Here is an 18288-nt window from a genome sequence, read left to right as displayed (position 1 = left end):
AATGGGTTTTGCTTTTTTTGACGTTTTAAGTAGGTGGCAATCAGCAAGTAAGCAAACCAGACAGCTGCCTCCTAGCTGCCTCCCAGCTGAGGTAGCAGCCACAGATGGAGTTCTAAATTTATATATATATATATGTGTATAAACACTTGTTCTGTATATTATAAGTACGTATTAAGTATTCTATAAGTATTAATTATAAGTTGTTAAAGACTTTTCTTCTGGGAAGATTAGAAAGTAGAAGTTAATAGCGGAGGCAAAGTTGATTTTCTTTTTTGATTTTGACAAGGTTGATGTTAGTGTAGAAAACAATTTGTGTACTCTCATTAGGCTACCAAACGAAGATTTAATTGAATTTAGTCAAAGAAAAAAACAATTTTCTTGTGCTTGTTTCCTCCCATCAATGTATATATAGGTATGTATATATATGTGTGTGTGTTCTTTTGGGTAAAACATAAGAGCATTCTCTCTCTCTCTCTCTGGATATGTGTATGTATATGTATATTGAGATGAGAAAGAAATGAGAAGCATGTAGAGAGAGAAGTGTGAAAGAGAGATATATTTTGGGTTTTTTAAAAATTTTTGGACCATTTTAAATTAATTCAAAATTATTTTTTTATGTTAAGTATATATTATATAATACTTATGGTAAAAAAAAAAAATCAAATTACCCATATAAATCCATATATATATATATATATACACACACTTATAAGTTACCTAAACGTCATCGTTTTAATTTTGATTGTACAATTGAAGAAAATAAAATATATGAGAAGCTACTGATTTTTCAACACAAAGCGATATTCCTCATGCATGCATGAACATGGCTGCTTGTAAAGCACAAGTTTCAAAAGTTTTGACCACACTGCCTGTCTTTTTGGACTTCACACCAATCCTATTAATTTGCTTTAAAATATCTGTTCTAATTTGCAATTGTAAACCTAATCTGTAAAGTCACTCTAATTAGTAGTTATGTAGGATCAAACATTATCATACATATTAAGATATGAATATATATGTATATATATATAAACTTAAGAAATAGTAAGGATAATAAATCTCAGAATTGCCCACAATATAGTCTTATGTCTAATTAGTGTAATGATCTAACTCAAATATTATATTATTCATAATATCATATAGTTGAATTTCTCTATAAATGAAATTTATATTTGACAGTCAAATAAGGCAATCGATTGGTTCAATACCTTTAATGATACATAAAATTCTCTACGTATAAACAACCAACTTCAGCTATCTTGTCTCAAGTTTCGGATGACTTATAAAAATATTTTTATGTGAATCATTATAACGTAGTTTATGTAAATTAATATCTTTAACGATGCATAGAATTATCTACATTTAAAGAATTGAGCTTAACTACCTTATCTGGAGCTCCTAATAAATCATTATAAAATAGTTTAGACTCAACTTATTGAATACTGAATTTTTTTTTTTCTTCTTGTTATTAGAATTAATTAATCTCAAAGTACGTAATTAACCTTATGCCCTTACTATTTTATCCGATGTTATATATAAACCCTAAAGAATATTTATTGTATTCATTAAATTACTCTCGAATACACAGAAACTTTCCTTCACGTTTCTTGTTCCCTTTACTCAAACTTAATCTTGCACGTCCTACCATGATATTAGAGTAAGAGATAAGTCATTTTTATTTTCAATACGAAATAAAAAATAAATTATCAGCGATCATCTTAATCCATATATATCTTATATCATTCAGATAGCTCAAGACTGATGTTGATATTTTAGTAATTAATAGGAGACAATTATACATCGTGGAGCTACAATAAATTACAAGTTCAAGTTCATGGATGACTCACTTCCAATACCAACTAACGTAGACGACTCACTTCCATAATGAAACTAATGTCTAGACAAAAAATAATAATATAGTGATTTATTGGTTAATGAACTTCATATCAGAAAAATTTTTTACTAGTGTAATATTCGTAAATTTTGTATTAGAGATTTAAGCATTAGTTACTTTTTAGTGACTAAAATAATAATATACATACGAAGAATAATTTTATTTAAATTATAAAAAATATATTAATGTAATTAAATACTTTTACATTAATTAATTATTTATAAATAAACATAATTTAGAAACATCATTTCTCGCAATATAATAGACAAAATTATTTATTGTTATATCAATAATATCTCTATTTAATATAAATATAAATGTTTGCTATATTAATATTTTAATATAATACATAGTTTGATTTGACAATAAATTATGTGAAATCAATTTATCCAATAGAAATTAGAATAAGATAATGAAATTTCGGATTGCCTAATAAGTAAAAGTAAAATATAATTAAAGTTTTATAATTTTTACTGAAATAAATTTATTCAACTACAAGGAAAAATGATTTTGTTCTCTTAACTTTTATATTTTTATATAATTACGTCCTTTATTTTTAATATTAAATAAAACGAAACTAATTTCTGCTACCGATGTGTCCTTGTGCTTTCAATTTTTCTTTTTTTATTTAAAAAATTAATAGATTTATCAAGTGGATGCCATGTCATCATTTTGTATGACATGGCATGATGACATGGCACCGGTTCATATAAAACTCAAATACCCGACCGCCTCAAGAGATACTGAATCACTAATCAGATCTGAGAAACTCGACCCAGACGCTTCTCGTCAGCTTTTTCATTTCATCCGCCACTGAATTTCTTCTCTCCCGATTGGGCAGAAATCTGAGAGTGAGAGTAGGGGGAGGGGCAGAAGTACTTAAAGAAGCGGTCTCCAGAAGAATATAGGGAGCTTCAGAAGTGTGGTTGAGGGAGAATTTGCCTTCGAGAGTGAATAATTTTGGATAAGGCTTTCGGATGAGCACAGAGGTAAATGTAAGACAGGCGATTGGTGGATTAGTTTGGAAAATCGGATCTCAACGCCAATTAGAGGGATTTTCCTCTCCGCAGCATCGACTTTCTGCACCAAGCTTCTCCCCTATTGAGCATGGGAATTCATTCATTGCGTGGCGTGACTTTTAGTCTATTTGCAGATACTGAGAATGTAATGTAGATTTCCTTTGTTCTTGTATACGACATTTTGGGATTTTTATGTGCTTGTTTTTTTGCCAGCGTGTGGATTTTAAGACTGTAGAGGTTGCTGGAATATCTTATTAATACGGACGCCTCCTACATGTTTGATTAAATGCCTAGACGAACTTAATTTTATGGAGCTATGAGAAAAAGTGAACTCTAACCAGATTTTCTTTATCACTATCTTTTGCAGGTTAACTGTCCATTCGAATGGAATAGCATTGCTTGAAATTGCTCCATTCTCAGTGGGAATTAAGGTTTTACAGAATTAAATTAACCGAGAATTGATCGTCTCGGACATCTTTGTTGTCTGCCCGATTCCTAGGGCTCTGTATTGCAAAATTTCCTGGAGTAATGGATGGAAACCTGGAAATTTCGCTCGACAAGCTTCCCCTTAAGCGCTTGGAAGCCATTGAAGAGAACGGCCTCGAACGCTTCCCTGCGTATGCTTCTTACTTTTCCCTATCGTTACACTTTGGTTCCATCTTTCTTGAAAAAAAAAACTCAATTGTTATTGCCCAAATGTTCAAGATGCTTCCATACTAGGTTTTGTTCATTCTCCCGGCTCCCAAATGTTGCTCTTAGCTTTGTTTTGTTATTGATGTCTATTTGGTTGTGGTTTATACTTCTAAATTCATACTCTTATTTTGTTTTCACTTACTTTGTTGAGTTTTCCTCAATGATTGTAAGGTGATTAGCGAATGCTTATTTTCTGTCAACTTCATGGAAAATGCTACGGTGTTTTGTGTGTACAGGGATGTTGGTTATGATGAGAAGAGAGTATCGCTGATAAGGAGAATAGACTTCGCATGGGCAGTTGAGGAACAAGATGATAAGCAGAAGAAAAAGAAGCAGAAGAAGAGCTCCAAGGAGAGCTCCACGCCATGGCAGTGGCAGAGTATGGTGGAGAACTTGCAGTTGGCTCACCAGGAGCTTTCTGTCATTCTGGACCTCATCAACACTGTGAGTCTATAACTTTTAACCCATCATTATTACTTCAATCCATATTATAAGTTTTTGAAATGCAATTCATAGCACACAAAACTAAATTGTGTCGCGGTTTTTGTGGTTTATGTTTAGTTCAAGTGCTTATGAATCTTACTATGGTAATTCTTTGTATGTAAATATGTGTTACTTTGAAGTGGAAGAACCTATGCTTTTGTCTTGCTGAGAGTATAAGGAAAAATTGAGTAGATTAAAACTTGAAAGTTGAAATGGACCAAACAAATCAAGTGTTTAATATATTGAGGCTATAAGTGTACATGGCAACTTGGCAATGTTTGGTGTTGTCACTTGCATTTTGTAACCTGATTTTAAAATTGGTGAAGTAAATGATCATATTATTAATTTAAGAAAAAATTTACCCTGTAACCAGATGATTGTGTTTTTTGAAGGATTAAGATTCAATGAAAATATGTGGATCGGATGATTCAGCTCTTAATGGTTTGCTTTCCTATGCATCTTGCTTGTTGTAGTCTGGCCAGATCAATTAGTTTTTTTATGTGAGGGGCAAAGTTAGTAAATCTCATTTTAATTTTTGGCATATACAAAAAAAAGAGAGAAAATCCAGATTATATACTTCACTTAACATATCACTGATATGCTTCTTTTTTGTACATATACAAAATATTCTTAAACCTACAGGGATTTCATATAACAGATATACAAGATACAAATACAACTCTATTGTATTAGTAAAATAGAAAATAACATTTAGGGTTATTACTGGCACTGTGAGAAAAACGGGGAAAAATGTTTGATGCTTTTTTTAATTTGATAGTACCTTATATATATATAATAAAATGTTAAAGATTAGCTTGAGATGTAGAACGCTGAAATTCAAGAAAGGTGGAAAAAAGGAAAAGGAACGGAAATTATTAGATAAGAAAAAGAAGCTTGATTTCAGAGTTTTAAATTTTGAGATATTTAAGGTAATTTTGTGTGCCAAATCGTTGTTTAGTTACATTTTATTTATCATTATTATAATATCTAAAATCATTTTTTTTAGATAAAAGTGAGAAGTGTATTGAAATGATGCCAAGGGCGCATGACCCATGTACAAAAATATAGAATTTACAGATCTGTAAGTATATTTACAATAGATCTTAGATCGTCAAAAGAGTCAAAAAAGTTGTGACCAAGCACACTAAAGCCAAAAAAGTGGAGCCACAAAATGTATTGTGTAAGTCACCACAGACTACGTCTTTCAAGTATTACAAAACTCTAGTGTCTTTTTCCCTTCAAATTTTTTAATGATAAATTGTTTTTTGTTGGATTGACATATTTTGGTTAATTACGCAACTCTGATAAGTTCCATGATTAAAATGTAGCTTGTCATCTAGTTTTATACATTTGACCCCTTATAAATAAATAATTTTCTACTTTTTAGATTTTCATATTACTTTTTTGTATTTTTGTGCACTTTTAAATATTCTTTCCTCATATTCTGAGAGAAAATAAAAAATTAGTTTAAATCTTTATTTATCATTGTGAACAGTTGTCCCCATTATGGATCCTTCCATGTCAATGGGCATGGAAAATTATTCAAAAGAGTAAATGAATAATGCCATCATTAATCAGGGATTGAAATGCAATTGATTTACTTTATGTTGAACTTTATGCTGGGAAGAAGATATTCATAGGTAAATTATAAAGGTCCCTGTGCCAAGAAAAGGAAAACAGTGAATGGAAAACTATACTAGAAAATAACTACATAGGAAATGTATTCTATGTCTTTAGCGTTTACACTTGTGTTTTCACTTTGGCATATAGGTAGAAGCTAATGATGCTGTAACGGTGGCTGGGATGACCAGGCCAAAGCTGCCTAATGAGCTTTTGTCTGATCTTTCTGTATCTGCAGCTACGAAGCTACAGTGCTACCGGGTATGCCTTTTTTGTGTCAATTAATCTCTTATGCAGCTGTTGTCTCAAGTTGCACATTTAGATCCATTGGCAATGTTTCAGAGACATGACTGTTGGAAAATTACCTTAATGTATTGATTTCTCTCAGATTGTTGTGAAATTTCTTATAATTTTGTTCATGTTTCAGCATCTTGGTAAATATTTTAAGCAATCAGCCAAAGCTTTGGAGCAGAAAATCACTCGGGAAGCAAGATTTTATGGTGCTCTAATCAGGTGATTCAATTACTCAGCACAGTTAGCAATTCTGCATATAATTTTCATTATTCTTCTTCTTTTTTTTGTTTGCATTGTGGCTTCTATTATTGTATTTTTTTTAGTGGTCTGGTAGAAAACTTGAAAGTGTAAAACCTATCAAACAGAGTATAAGATAAAATATAAAATTATTTTTTGGAAACGACAATTTATAATGTAATAAATTGTTTTGATAATAATAATAATAAAAGAAGGGCACCAAGGGGGTGCCAACCATTTACAAAGAAATCTCACTCTGAGTGAGAAAAGACTAAAAGAAGATAAATGCTATTCACCTCATCAAGAATAGGGTGATAAATAAAATACAGTCCTAAGGCAATGATCCTTGATGGGAGAAAAGAGAGAGGTGGAATTTCAAGATCCATAAATCTCCTGCTTGGAAGCCAGGGTTTTGCTCATGCCCAAAGTTCCCTCTTAACCAACCACTGACCACCCAAGTGTGTTGAGGAGATTGAGAGCATAATTCAAAGGCTTCTAGCTTCCAAGCAACAGATAAAAGGATGGGGGATTCACTCTCATGCTTGCATGAGAAACATTTATTAACTATTGCATTGTGTCTCTTCATCAAGCTGTCAAGGGTCAATTCTACCCCAAGAGAGAAGAAGGCAATTTTAGGAGCAACCTTCATGATCTTGATAAGCTTTTGGGGGTAATGAACTTATGTTAGCCTCCAGCAGAAGAGTAAAAAGAGTTTACAGAGAATTTTCTATTTTCAGATTATGGAGGGGGGAACACTCCATTAGATTCCACCACTATTCACCATTAAACAGTCTTTTACCCTGTCCTCGTTATACCTAACAACAACAAAAATAGAGGAAAAGGAGTTCTCTGAAGGATGAATTAAACACAAAGGATCAAGCCAAAACTGAATGTGATTGTCATTCAATGCCTCAGACTGAGAAGCCTCAAGGACATATCTCCAATTCTTACCAATTTACCTCCAGGGGCTATAGTTGATGGTGCCTATACCCACCTTACATTGAATGCAATGCCAATTTTGCTATGACCTTCCATCACTGGGAGCTCCTACAAGAGAGAAATATACATTGCTGCTTTACAAACAAAGGGTCCCTAAGCTACCATTTCTCACTGGTTGGTTGATTGACTATGTTCCAGGTCACCAGATGATATGTGCTCTATTCTTCGGAGTCTCCCCATGAAAGGTTGTATTATATATAGTATCTCAGCCACTTTTGTCGAAATGGGAAAGGGAGAGAGAGAATAAATAGGAAGATTAGTGACTGCACTTTTAATGAGTAAATCTTCCCCTTAGAAAGATAACACCACCTCCAAACACCTAGTCTCTTTTCTTTTCTAGACACAAATTTCCGTCTCTGTTTTCTTTTCTTTTTTCCTTTTTTGCACCAAGAGGGAGACCAAGGCACTTTGTAGGGAAAAAGCTGCTTTTTCAATCCAATAGTTGGCCCATTGAGCACCATTGACCCCAAAAGCAACTGAAACGACCTCAGATTTACTCCAACTAACCTCATGACGGACACTGTCTGAAAGCAAATGACAACATAGTTTCAGTTGAGGAGGGCCTCTCCTGCGCTTCAAAAGAAGAATCCCGTCAGCAAACATCAAATGGGTGATTTCCTCCTGCTAAGCGAGATCCCCATACTTAACCGCTCAAGCAAACTTGTCTTGAGATCTTAGCAGCAAATGAAAAAAAGTTTTCATCACTAGGATGAAAGGGAAGAGAGAAAGGGGATCTCCTAAAGACCTGCTGAACTCCGACAGCCCACCGTCGGGAATTACTGCAAAGAAGGAGAAGAAATACATGATGAAATTCAAATGCCTCACTTATTGCTGAAACCCGTCATCCTAAGGAGGTAGATGTGTAAGGGCAAAGAAACATGGCCTGAAGCTTTCTTTCTCAATATTCAGTTTACAAAAGCACAATCTGCTTACGATTTATCCAAACCACATCAACCAATTTATTGACAACCAAAGAGGCATCAAGAATATGTCTAACCTCCACAGATGCTTCTTTTGCCTGCCCCATCTCAAGATGCACAATATTGTTAAGTCTTTTTGCAAGAACTTTGGCAATAAGCTAGTAGATAAAACCCCCAGATGTCTAAAGCCTTTGAATTTGGTCACCTACTCAATATCAGGACTAGAACTAAGAATGTACTTTGATAGATTTAACAAAAGGGTTAGATTTAATGGAATTTCTTAAAAAGCTCTGGGATATTGCATCTCTCTGTCCCTAATTATGGAGAATGAAAGTCAATATGAAGCCGTTCAGACCAAGGGCTTTGTCCTTATTGTAAGACCGCGAAGCCTCAATAATTTCCTTGTCAAAAATGGTAATATGCTGATCAAGTACAAAATGTTCTAGAAACATCAAAAACTGCACAAGCTCTACCTCCGTTATCCTCTCTTAGATAAAAAACCTTAAGGTATGAAGTCATTATCCCTGATTGCTAAAAGTGAACTTCCTCTATCATGAAAAGCCCTTTTTTGTACCTACCAAGTAAAAAATATACAGTCATAAAGTCGTTGTGTTACATATCTTTCATTTGCTTCAGTAGGATGAAGGAGCTTTCTTATGTGCTTAATTTTGAAAAATATCCTCCATGTATTGGTTTTTAATTGTGAATCTTCTATTTGCTTTCAGTATGATGAAGATGTTTGCTTATCATGTATTAGTTTTGAACAACTATCCTCTATATACTAATTCCTGGTAAGCTGATAGATTGCAGCAAAATTGGAAAGTTAAACGACAGCGTGTAGCAGTTTCAGCTCCCAGCAATGAAGGCTTCACCTTTGATCTTTTTGATAGTTCATTATATGATTCGGTAGCTGTATTCCGACCAAGTGCTCTATCTCCCATTCGTGTTGAACAGGACTCAGCCGGTATGCTGGCTATTAATCTACCCCAAAATTCATGCCGTTCTCTTCGTTTTGGTTTTCTTGGTGTTGGTCTGAGAACGGAATCTGATAAGAAGAATAACACACAGTCAGTTGAGACCTCAAGGGAGATTGAGGAACAACCAGTGAATGATGATGATTTTATTGAAAAAACACATTCATTACTTCGTGAAGTGCACAAGTCAATCTTTTCTGAGCAGGTGGATTTTCCTTCTTTTCCTAGTGACAACTTCAGATCATTTTCGACCCCCAACCCTCTAAATAAGGAACTTCTATTAATGTTCTTTTTTCATTGTTTCTTTTGTTATAGGTCTTTGAAATGGTAAATCGTGAAGCATTTAAACAATCTTTAGGAGTGAATGTAACTGGAATCCAAGAAAATTATCTGCAAATGAGCATAGGTCAGGGAACCTCTGTGTTCGTATCACTTGCGCCATCTAACAAGGGTGAACAAACAGTAGATGATACAAGCACCAATAGTTTAGAATCTAAAATCTTACCTTCAGGCTCATTTGATGGGGTGAAGTTTGCAGAAGGAGAAAATGATACTCATGCAAGGAAGTTTGGTTTTCCTAACTGTACCAGTTGTGAGATATATCTACAACAGATCTTTCATGAATATGTATTTGAAAAGTCCAAAGATACATCCAAGCATAGTATTGTTACTCGAGCGTCTGTCCGACCAGCCAAGGATGTATCCGGACTTCTTGGCCATTTCTGCTTGTCACTAGCGCATAGAATCTTTTCAAACAGAGTTCTTGTGGAGCTGGAAAACGTGGTAGCGTCTTGATATCTCACTAGGCATGGACTGATGATAAGTTTTTGCTTTTGATGTTTCTATTTATGCACCAGTATAATTTTTTGTTTTATCTTTAGGTTTGCAAGGTTTCTTATCTGCATCTGATATCACATCCAACATGGCATTCTCGAAAATCTTCATGGACTCTCTTTATGAAGGTCCCTCAGTCCATTCTTCATGCAAGTGCTCAAGCTCGATTACATCACACCCCTGGCAAAAAGAATGTAATTAAGTCACAGTTCCGGACCAAGGTGGTCGTGAATGATGACTCTATCAATGTGGAAGGAGAATGTGCTCCTAATATTGTTCGCCTGTTCAAAGGGAATTCTGATGATTTATGTTCTGTGAACAAATATGATTGCGATTTGGCAGATCTTCCCGTGATGATTCTGCAGCAGGTAATCATGTCATTCTCAAACTCTCCTTGTTTTGGTTGTATGGGTTGTTGATTTCCGCTGCATTGATGTGTCATCAGCTGTTATATACTTTAGTTTTCCACATTTCATTTGTTGTTTTCTGTCAGAATTCTGTGCATCACCGGAATTATTAAGCATAGCAATTGAGCTGATCTTCCCCAGTGACCCTGGCCTGAAAGTGCTGCAGTCACCAAGGGACCACAGGCCCGGGGCAGCTATTTTTCTTCCATCCAGTTATAGTGATCTGACTGGTTTGTTGTGGAATACCTTTTAAGGTATATGCAGGGTATCTGTCGTGTGGTGGGTGGAGGAAAGAGGGATTATCAGTTGCATGCACAAGATAAATACAGAAAGCAATAGGAGACTAGAGAGAGAGAGAGAGTAGGAAAAAAGAAACTACACTCATAAATTCAATCCTGCCACATTTAGTAAATACCATTTCTATCTCTAGAGAGACACTGTGGTTTGCACGTGCAAGAGGAATAGAGAGAGCAACAGGAGAGAAGGGGGGATGGGGGGAGGAAGAGGAGAGAGAGACAGATAGAGAGTGTGTGTGTGAGAAAGCTAACAATCGGTACGAGGACAAGAGATTAGAAAATGAAACTGCATTAGTAAACATCATACTATCAACGTTGAGTACTACCATTTTTGTTATAGAACAATCTGTTCTCTCTCTGCAAATGTCTTTTTTTTTTGTTGCTTTAAGTTTTTCGAAAGATATCATATCAAATTTGGAGTAGGTTGCAGCATGCGTACTTTTACCAAGAAAATTCTCATCATGTAGCCACTTAATTGTGCATTCTTGTATTATGGTGACAGGTTGCCAGCCAAGTTATTCGGTGGCTTCACGAGGAAGCTCTTATGGTAGGAATAAAAGCAAACTGTGATTTCCTTTCTTTGTCCTTTGAGCTCGAACAGGGTGAGACCGTGAGCCTGGTGGCACACGTGGACCCTGAAGACGTTCAAGGATGCATCTCCTGGTGGTTGGTAATGGAGGATGGGTTTGCAGAAGAGGGAAAACTTACTACAGATGCACCTGATGGTGCATCAGACTACCGTAAGTTCTTAGGGCCTTTATCCTTGGATGTATTATACTCAACCCTCATGGACTTGGTGAGCTTATGCAGTGGTTGTGGTTGTGGTAGCTAATTCCCGTGCACCCGTCAATTATACAATATAGTGATTGTAAGAATTATTTAGTGCCCCGATTTCCAAAATTGAATAGATAGGGTGTGGAAAAGTGTATATGATAATAATCACTGGCATCGTTAGCGCCCTTGATTAAGATGATGACGACAGATTGGGCGGTGGAGTTTTCACCTTATCTGTTCTTTTTTTTTTTTTTTAACAAAGCCCATGATCACCGCAGGACTTGACTGGAAATAGGCTGGAAATAGCTGTGACGAATTTAATATACGTATGTGTACTTTTAAATCTGCCACAATTCATTGCAGCTTTCCTTACGGTCACAAATTCACCCTGCCAATACGTAGAAAGATTTTTATATTAATTCATAATAGAATTGTAACATGAGTACTTAGGATCGCTGGAGTTAAAAGTGCTTAAATTAAGGTGCTTTAAGTTATTTCATTAAGTCATTGTAATAAATTTTTTCAAGTAAAAGATTTAAATGCAATAACAAACAAGACTCCATATAATATATATATATATATATGTATGTATGTATGTATGTATGTATATTATATGGTCAGATACCGAAACCAACAAAAACCTGCCAATCCACCGTTGAGATCTGTCGAATTTGGGTTATTAATATCGCTAATTTAAGAAACCTTAAACCGCGGATTGTATCTCAACCAAAAATATGTATTCAAATTTATAGTTCTTACTATATATATATATGTTATACAATTTATTTAATAATAACCAAAATAAGCCATTTCAACTATTAATATTTAAATTTATGTAACACTCTTATTTGTTTCGTGGATGAACATAAACTTAAATTTGTGATTATTGACATATACATTGTATGTAATCTTCTCATTTATTGTACATTTTAATTTATAAGTTCTTAATATGACTACTAATATATATTGTATATGATAGTGTTAAATAATAATATACTTAATAATTAAAATCATAAATTAAATTTATATTATTAATTACTATTTTGAATATATATACATGTGTGTGTTTATAAGATACGGATTGTTTTTTTTTTTTTTTGAATATATCATTTGTTGAAATTTATTTGAATTTGTTTTTCATATAAAACATGGATATTTCTTTATATATTTTCTTAAATTATTTTAAATAGAATATTAATTATGTTAATTATATATTTTAACCCCCAAAAAAAAAAATCTAAGAATCAGTTAGATTTAATTGTATTAGAAATTTGTATACACTGAATTTTTGTATTGAATTAAACTTTTTGCAATTTCATCAACAACTTTCCCTAATCAAAAAATTAAATTCAAAAGGTAATCGTTGATTAGACGACTCTCTAATTTTCATCTTCGTTTTGTTCTTATCACGTTTTATTGATTATCATTGACTCTCCCTTGTTACATCAAATCAATTTAAGAAAAACAGGTTTATGAAATTTCCAGAACACGAAAACAGTAATAGAAACGAATCGGATTTTTTCACAAAAGGAAGAAAATCGAGTGAGAAAAGAAAATTATTATGGAAGTTTCCATCCTTACATAATTATTTTTCAAAAGCTTCACGGCTCGAGTTACGTCACCTACACACAGACAGTGAATTCAGCTTATCAGCGTTTGGTTAGGCGGATCCATTCCGTCATCCTCACGAACACACGAACACTCACACTCACGGAAAATACCTAAACCCCCTTTGTTCCCTACCCTTTATTACGTTTTCTTTTTCGCATTCTTCTCTAAATTCCCGTTTCTGCGTCGTATTCATGGCAGGAATCGGTGAAACCGAATCAATGTAACATGTGGGTACGGACCAGAATTTGAATCTGTTTCTGGGTTTTTGAGTGCCGTGCATTTGGGAGCGAAAATTGGGTATGCTTTGAAACTTGAAATTCTCACGTTCACCCATCGATTTCTCTCTCTGATTATCAAGTTTCAGAGCTGGGTTTGCTCCTATGTGGGAATTGAAGATGAGAAAGATCTGTTCATGTTTTGGAAACTCTTTTCCATGGACCGTATACAATCATATTAAGGTTATTGATCTTAGTCCATAGTGCTGCATGGATTAGAGTGGTTGAATTGCTTTTTTGCTTTCGTTTATATAGGGATTATAAGGAGTGGCAAAAGAAGTATACACAATTATACTTGATTCTTTCTTTTTCTTTTAATTGAATTTCGTTTTGAGTTGAGAAATTGAAGAGAGTTTTGTATCTTATTGGGAAGGTTTTTAGAAATTAGAGAGGGTTTCATTGCTTTGGCACCAGGAGACTATTAGTTGTTGGGTTATCATTCTTTGTGTGAAAATGTCTGGTGGGACTCCAAGAGGTGGAGGTGGGACTCCGAGAAGTGGAGGTGGGTATATGAGGCAAAGGCACAGTCAAGGTTATGCCTCCAGCGGTGATGATCTCGAGGATGATGCATGCTCGAGGTCTCACCCTCTCTCACCTGTGAGTTCTAGGAGTAGGACGTGGGTTGAAGTTTTGGAGAATGTGCTTTGGATTGCTTCAGCCATATTCATTATCTATTTTGGTGATCGTCACTCCAACTTGATATACCTGTTGTGGCACGATGAGCGGATAAGAAGGTAACAACTTGCTTATTCTTTTTTTGTTTGTGTAGTTTCACAGCATTGATAACACATTTAATGTTTGATGGTGATTACTAAATTAGATCATTTATGTGTCGGATATTATTGTATTTGTGTTAGAGTTAGAGAGAGTTCATTACTTGGTTTAGAGGTTAGCAGGTGAAGTTTCTTAACTGAGAATGATGCATACAATATCTCATCATCGATCCAGTTGATTCCAAGATGACCTTATAATGTAATTTGTAATTATAAGGAGTAATCTTTTGTATGCAAATCACGTAGTCACGTAAAAATTAAGATTGTTGATCTTTATAGACAGTAGAGATGAATATGGATTTTATTTCTGTGTCTAACCTTTCTTTCAAGCGAGAATGTATTGGGTATTAGATATCTAGGAAAGAGGGGATAATGTGAGATAGATTTCTGACTACACTTATCTCCTGCTGATTTAGTTTGTGATAAAATTTCTAATTCTGACTTCATATTGGAGAAGCATGTTAAATAAGCAACAGTTATCCGTCAACTTAACCAAATGGTGCAATCTGTTTAATTTAAGTACTAATTGGATGAGAAGCATTTAAGGCATTTGAGTTATATTTTGATTTCTCTTACGTAGAACATTCATTGTATATGTTCACATTTAACAATCAAGGGATATCTAATTGGGAATTAAGATCTCAATAGATTCAATATCTCTTTATTTGTTTTTACTACATGGATCTAAATTACTGAATTAGTATGTTACTTCCCTGTCCAATTAAGTTCGTGGCTTTGTCAAGTTAATTTGTTCAGGTACTAATAACGTAATGTTGCTTTTGTCCTGGCTGGTCTTAACCAAGAAATTGCCTAAACTGAGAGGGTGATGGTGAAACCACGATTGCTAGTTGCATAAAATATTAATGTCTTTGATGCCAAATTTCACGTAGGATCTATTTATGTATTGCTAATAAATTGTATCAAGGCTTTGTATAGCAGATTCTAATAAGTTGAATCAATTGATTGTAAGTAAACTAAACTATTTAACACTGGGGAAGATACTACAATATCGTTATTCATGGATGCTGGATCACATTTTCTGTAAACCATAAGCCAACAACATCACTCACGGCATTTGATAATTGAATGTAAGAATGCTGTTAAAATGCAGCACTCTACTTGTCTTCGTAGAAACACAACTTGGGATAATATCTACCTGCTAGTGGTTCGTTTACTAGCTGAAAATTGAGACTTCATGCTCTGACCATTTTTGCTTATGTCACTCAGTTTATACTGAGAAGTTCAATCCATTAAAGTAGCCTCCAGGATAATTGAGGTTTATTTTTCATTAGATTGTGGACTGTGGTAGGTCTTGACTGCAGCCTAGCATTGGAATTATACAATTTATTAGGTACAGGACATCGTCTACCCCCTTTAGAACTCTGCAACTATGATTTTGTGATGTTCTTCTTTTCTTTGTCAACTCTCTTTCGAACTCTGGAAGTAGATTATGTGATGTTCCTTTTCTGTTTTGGCTTCAGCTTTTTCAAATAGATTTATCACCTGTCCATATTATGAATAGAAGTATTTCTTCCCCCTCTTAACTTAAATATTTCATTTCTTATGGGGGAATGGAAGGATTATGAGGATCTTTATCTCATGCGCAGAGGCTTATGCTCCTAATGCTTCTCTGGTTCTTTTGAACCTTTCAAGCATTGGGTAGATGTTTCAATTAGCCAGAACCACGCTCACTTCATTTGGAGTTTATTCTCATTTCATAATAATAAATCTTGAGCCCCATGGCTTTATAACACAGTTGATGATCTCATTCTAGCTAAGCCTTTGCTATTTTCTGAAGCGGAAAAGTTTCTCTCTTTTGCTTTTTTCTGTTGGTAACCTAGTCATATGGAAACTAGTTTAGTATATGGAAATTTTTATTTAAAAATTTTATTTAAACACTATAGAGGATTCCTTCATTTGCAGAGACAAGAGCAGGAACTTTCTCAATGTATATCTAGGAGTTATTCTGCACTGGTATAGGATGGTAATTAATTAGCATGGTCGATCTCATTTTAATCTTGCAGAACACCTTTTTATCTTGGGATGTTTGTGATCGGAGTGAATGCTATCATCCTCTTTTATACGAGTATGTTAGCATGGAGTATCAGAAGATTTGACGAAAAGTGGGAGTTGTCAAGTTTATCTGTTTTGCCATATGTCACCTTATTTGGCCTCATCGCCTTTTGCCTGTAAGTGTGATCACAATGCAATTTCTTTCTTTTTATGTTTATTATATTTTGTTATATGACTACTCTTCTGGTTTAACTAATAATGTCATGTACAGGCTCTCATTTGCTTTGTGGCCAATATGGGGCTTCTTGACCCTTCCTCTTCTGGTACATCTCAGAAGCTTTGATTTCTACTTTTTATGATTACGATAGTTTGCAAGTCCAAAGTCCTTTCCCCAAAAAATTTCCTTGCACAAAAATATTTTAACTGTAAAGTCTGCCTAAATAACTGTTTTATGTGGCTGCAGTTCACCCTGTTTATGGCTTGCGTAGTCGTCTTTCCCCATCTTATGATTGGGAGATTTAGGCCACAGTATGATGACTTCCGTACAGATTAAGTTTCTTGGGAGATACAATACTGACTTAGATGAAGACTTAATATCTCAGATGTAGAAGGTTAGTGGCATCAGCGGTGGATTGAATTGAGGTTCTGTTTTTTCCACTACGAAATACATCTCCTGCTGCTAACAAGGATAAAACAAAGGGGTTTGTAAGAGGTTGGTCCTTATTTTCAGATTTCATGACACAACCTCGATGATATATCGTTAGATTCTGATAGACTCTCTGGAAACTGAAGGACTTACCAATTGTCCCTTCTTTCTTCTCCCCAAACCCCCTAAAGAAAGATGAAAAGAATCTAGTAGATAGTAGTGAGACCCCATTTAGTCATAGACACAGTTCTTTAGATGGAGATTTGTTTTCCATTCTTCATATTGCACAAATATCTGTCATCTCATGTGCCTTTTCCACCATGAGGGTGGCTGATTGTTGGAACGTGGAGGAGGGAGTTGATTTTATAGTTACGAAATGAAATTTTATGATATCAACTACATTCTATTTCTTTTCTGTTTCTGTTGGGAATTGAGATCCTGTTGAAATGAAAACTGTATATGGTTAAGGTTTACTATTGAATCGGTTGGTGAGAAAAAAGTACGGTATCATAATATCCTCGTAAAATTATTAATAGAACTTTCAGAAGTCAAACCCAGAAAAAAAAAAAGGTTTAAAAATAAATTTAGAGATGGAATAGCCTTTGTTAGTTTTATGCAATGAAGAAATGATTAGATACATAGTCTAGAACTCCTTGTGACATGAGAAGGCACAGAGTACAAAATCAAGAGGGTCTTGTTGTTTGGGACTTGCTTATTTGCATATCCTCTGCCAAATAATAAACTTTAAGCAAGACAACAGAATGAGTCCTTTGAACCTTTTCTATATGGACTTAAAATGATTATTTTCTCAACATATTTAAGATATTTATGAACACACCATAGATTTTTGAAGCAAAAGTCAAGTCTAATTCATTCTCCATAATACTTGATTGATTTAATTGCTTGAACTTCCAAACTAGACTTTCATTCCATAGAATTGGAAAAAAAAAAAAAAATCTTTGGACCAAGTCAAGCTCTTCTTTTATTTATATTTATATATATATATATATATATGAGTGTACGTAGACATTACTTGAAAGCCAAAAAAGGGATACTGTAATGAAGGAATCAATCAGAATGAGCTTGATGAGTGAAGGCAGCAGTAGGATATCTGTGGGGACAATTCAGGTTACTGAGACTTTAGGTCAACTTTTATGAGCCCTTCTATTATATTATATTATATTATATTATTATGTATGGCATCTACAAGAAAAGGAAGTCAATTATTTGTTCTCCATTTGTGAAGTTGTATACCCTGTTTGGTTTGCTTGCTAAATGTAAAATTGCCCACATTAAAAATTTTTATTAGGTAGGAAGATGATGGCCTTGCAATAAATGGACCCTCTCCCCTTTCAATTTCCCCTTGTCAACCTCCTCTTGTTTTCTTCTGTTGTTGAAGGACGCCGATCAAAAATAATAAGTAGATGGGACACTTGAACAAGTCTCGAAATACTCCAACTGAATCACCGTCAAATTGTAAATAATGTAGTTGGTGGGATTTAAAAACAAATAGAAACCATCTTAGG

The 18288-nt window shown here is 34.3% G+C and overlaps 2 protein-coding genes across 3 annotated transcripts; both read left to right on the top strand.

Moving 5' to 3' along the window:
- The first annotated feature begins 2625 nt into the window (after nt 1–2625).
- LOC110812691 (RNA polymerase II transcription mediator) lies at nt 2626–11797 on the top strand. Of its 2 annotated transcripts, none has more exons than XM_088207537.1 (9): nt 2626–3058; nt 3281–3530; nt 3843–4050; nt 5860–5970; nt 6137–6222; nt 8963–9338; nt 9449–9913; nt 10015–10335; nt 11173–11797. In XM_088207537.1, exons 2-9 carry the CDS (start codon nt 3442–3444, stop codon nt 11500–11502), a joined length of 1986 nt encoding a protein of 661 aa, XP_088063663.1. In that variant the 5' UTR covers nt 2626–3058; nt 3281–3441; the 3' UTR covers nt 11503–11797. The 2 variants fall into 2 exon arrangements, with proteins under 2 accessions (XP_088063663.1, XP_088063662.1); XM_088207536.1 differs by having other exon boundaries at nt 9449–9916.
- A 1425-nt stretch (nt 11798–13222) lies between these two features.
- LOC110812718 (testis- and ovary-specific PAZ domain protein) lies at nt 13223–17158 on the top strand. Its single transcript, XM_022039552.2, has 4 exons — nt 13223–14064; nt 16128–16292; nt 16388–16439; nt 16580–17158. The coding sequence occupies exons 1-4, from the start codon at nt 13784–13786 to the stop codon at nt 16667–16669; spliced, it is 588 nt and encodes a 195-aa protein (XP_021895244.2). The 5' UTR covers nt 13223–13783; the 3' UTR covers nt 16670–17158.
- Nucleotides 17159–18288: the final 1130 nt, after the last annotated feature.

Source organism: Carica papaya, chromosome 7 (assembly GCF_054855325.1).
Source record: "Carica papaya isolate Zhongbai chromosome 7, ASM5485532v1, whole genome shotgun sequence".
Lineage (NCBI taxonomy): Eukaryota > Viridiplantae > Streptophyta > Magnoliopsida > Brassicales > Caricaceae > Carica > Carica papaya.
Note: the sequence above shows the minus strand (reverse complement) of the source record. Positions and strands in the feature narration are given on the sequence as shown.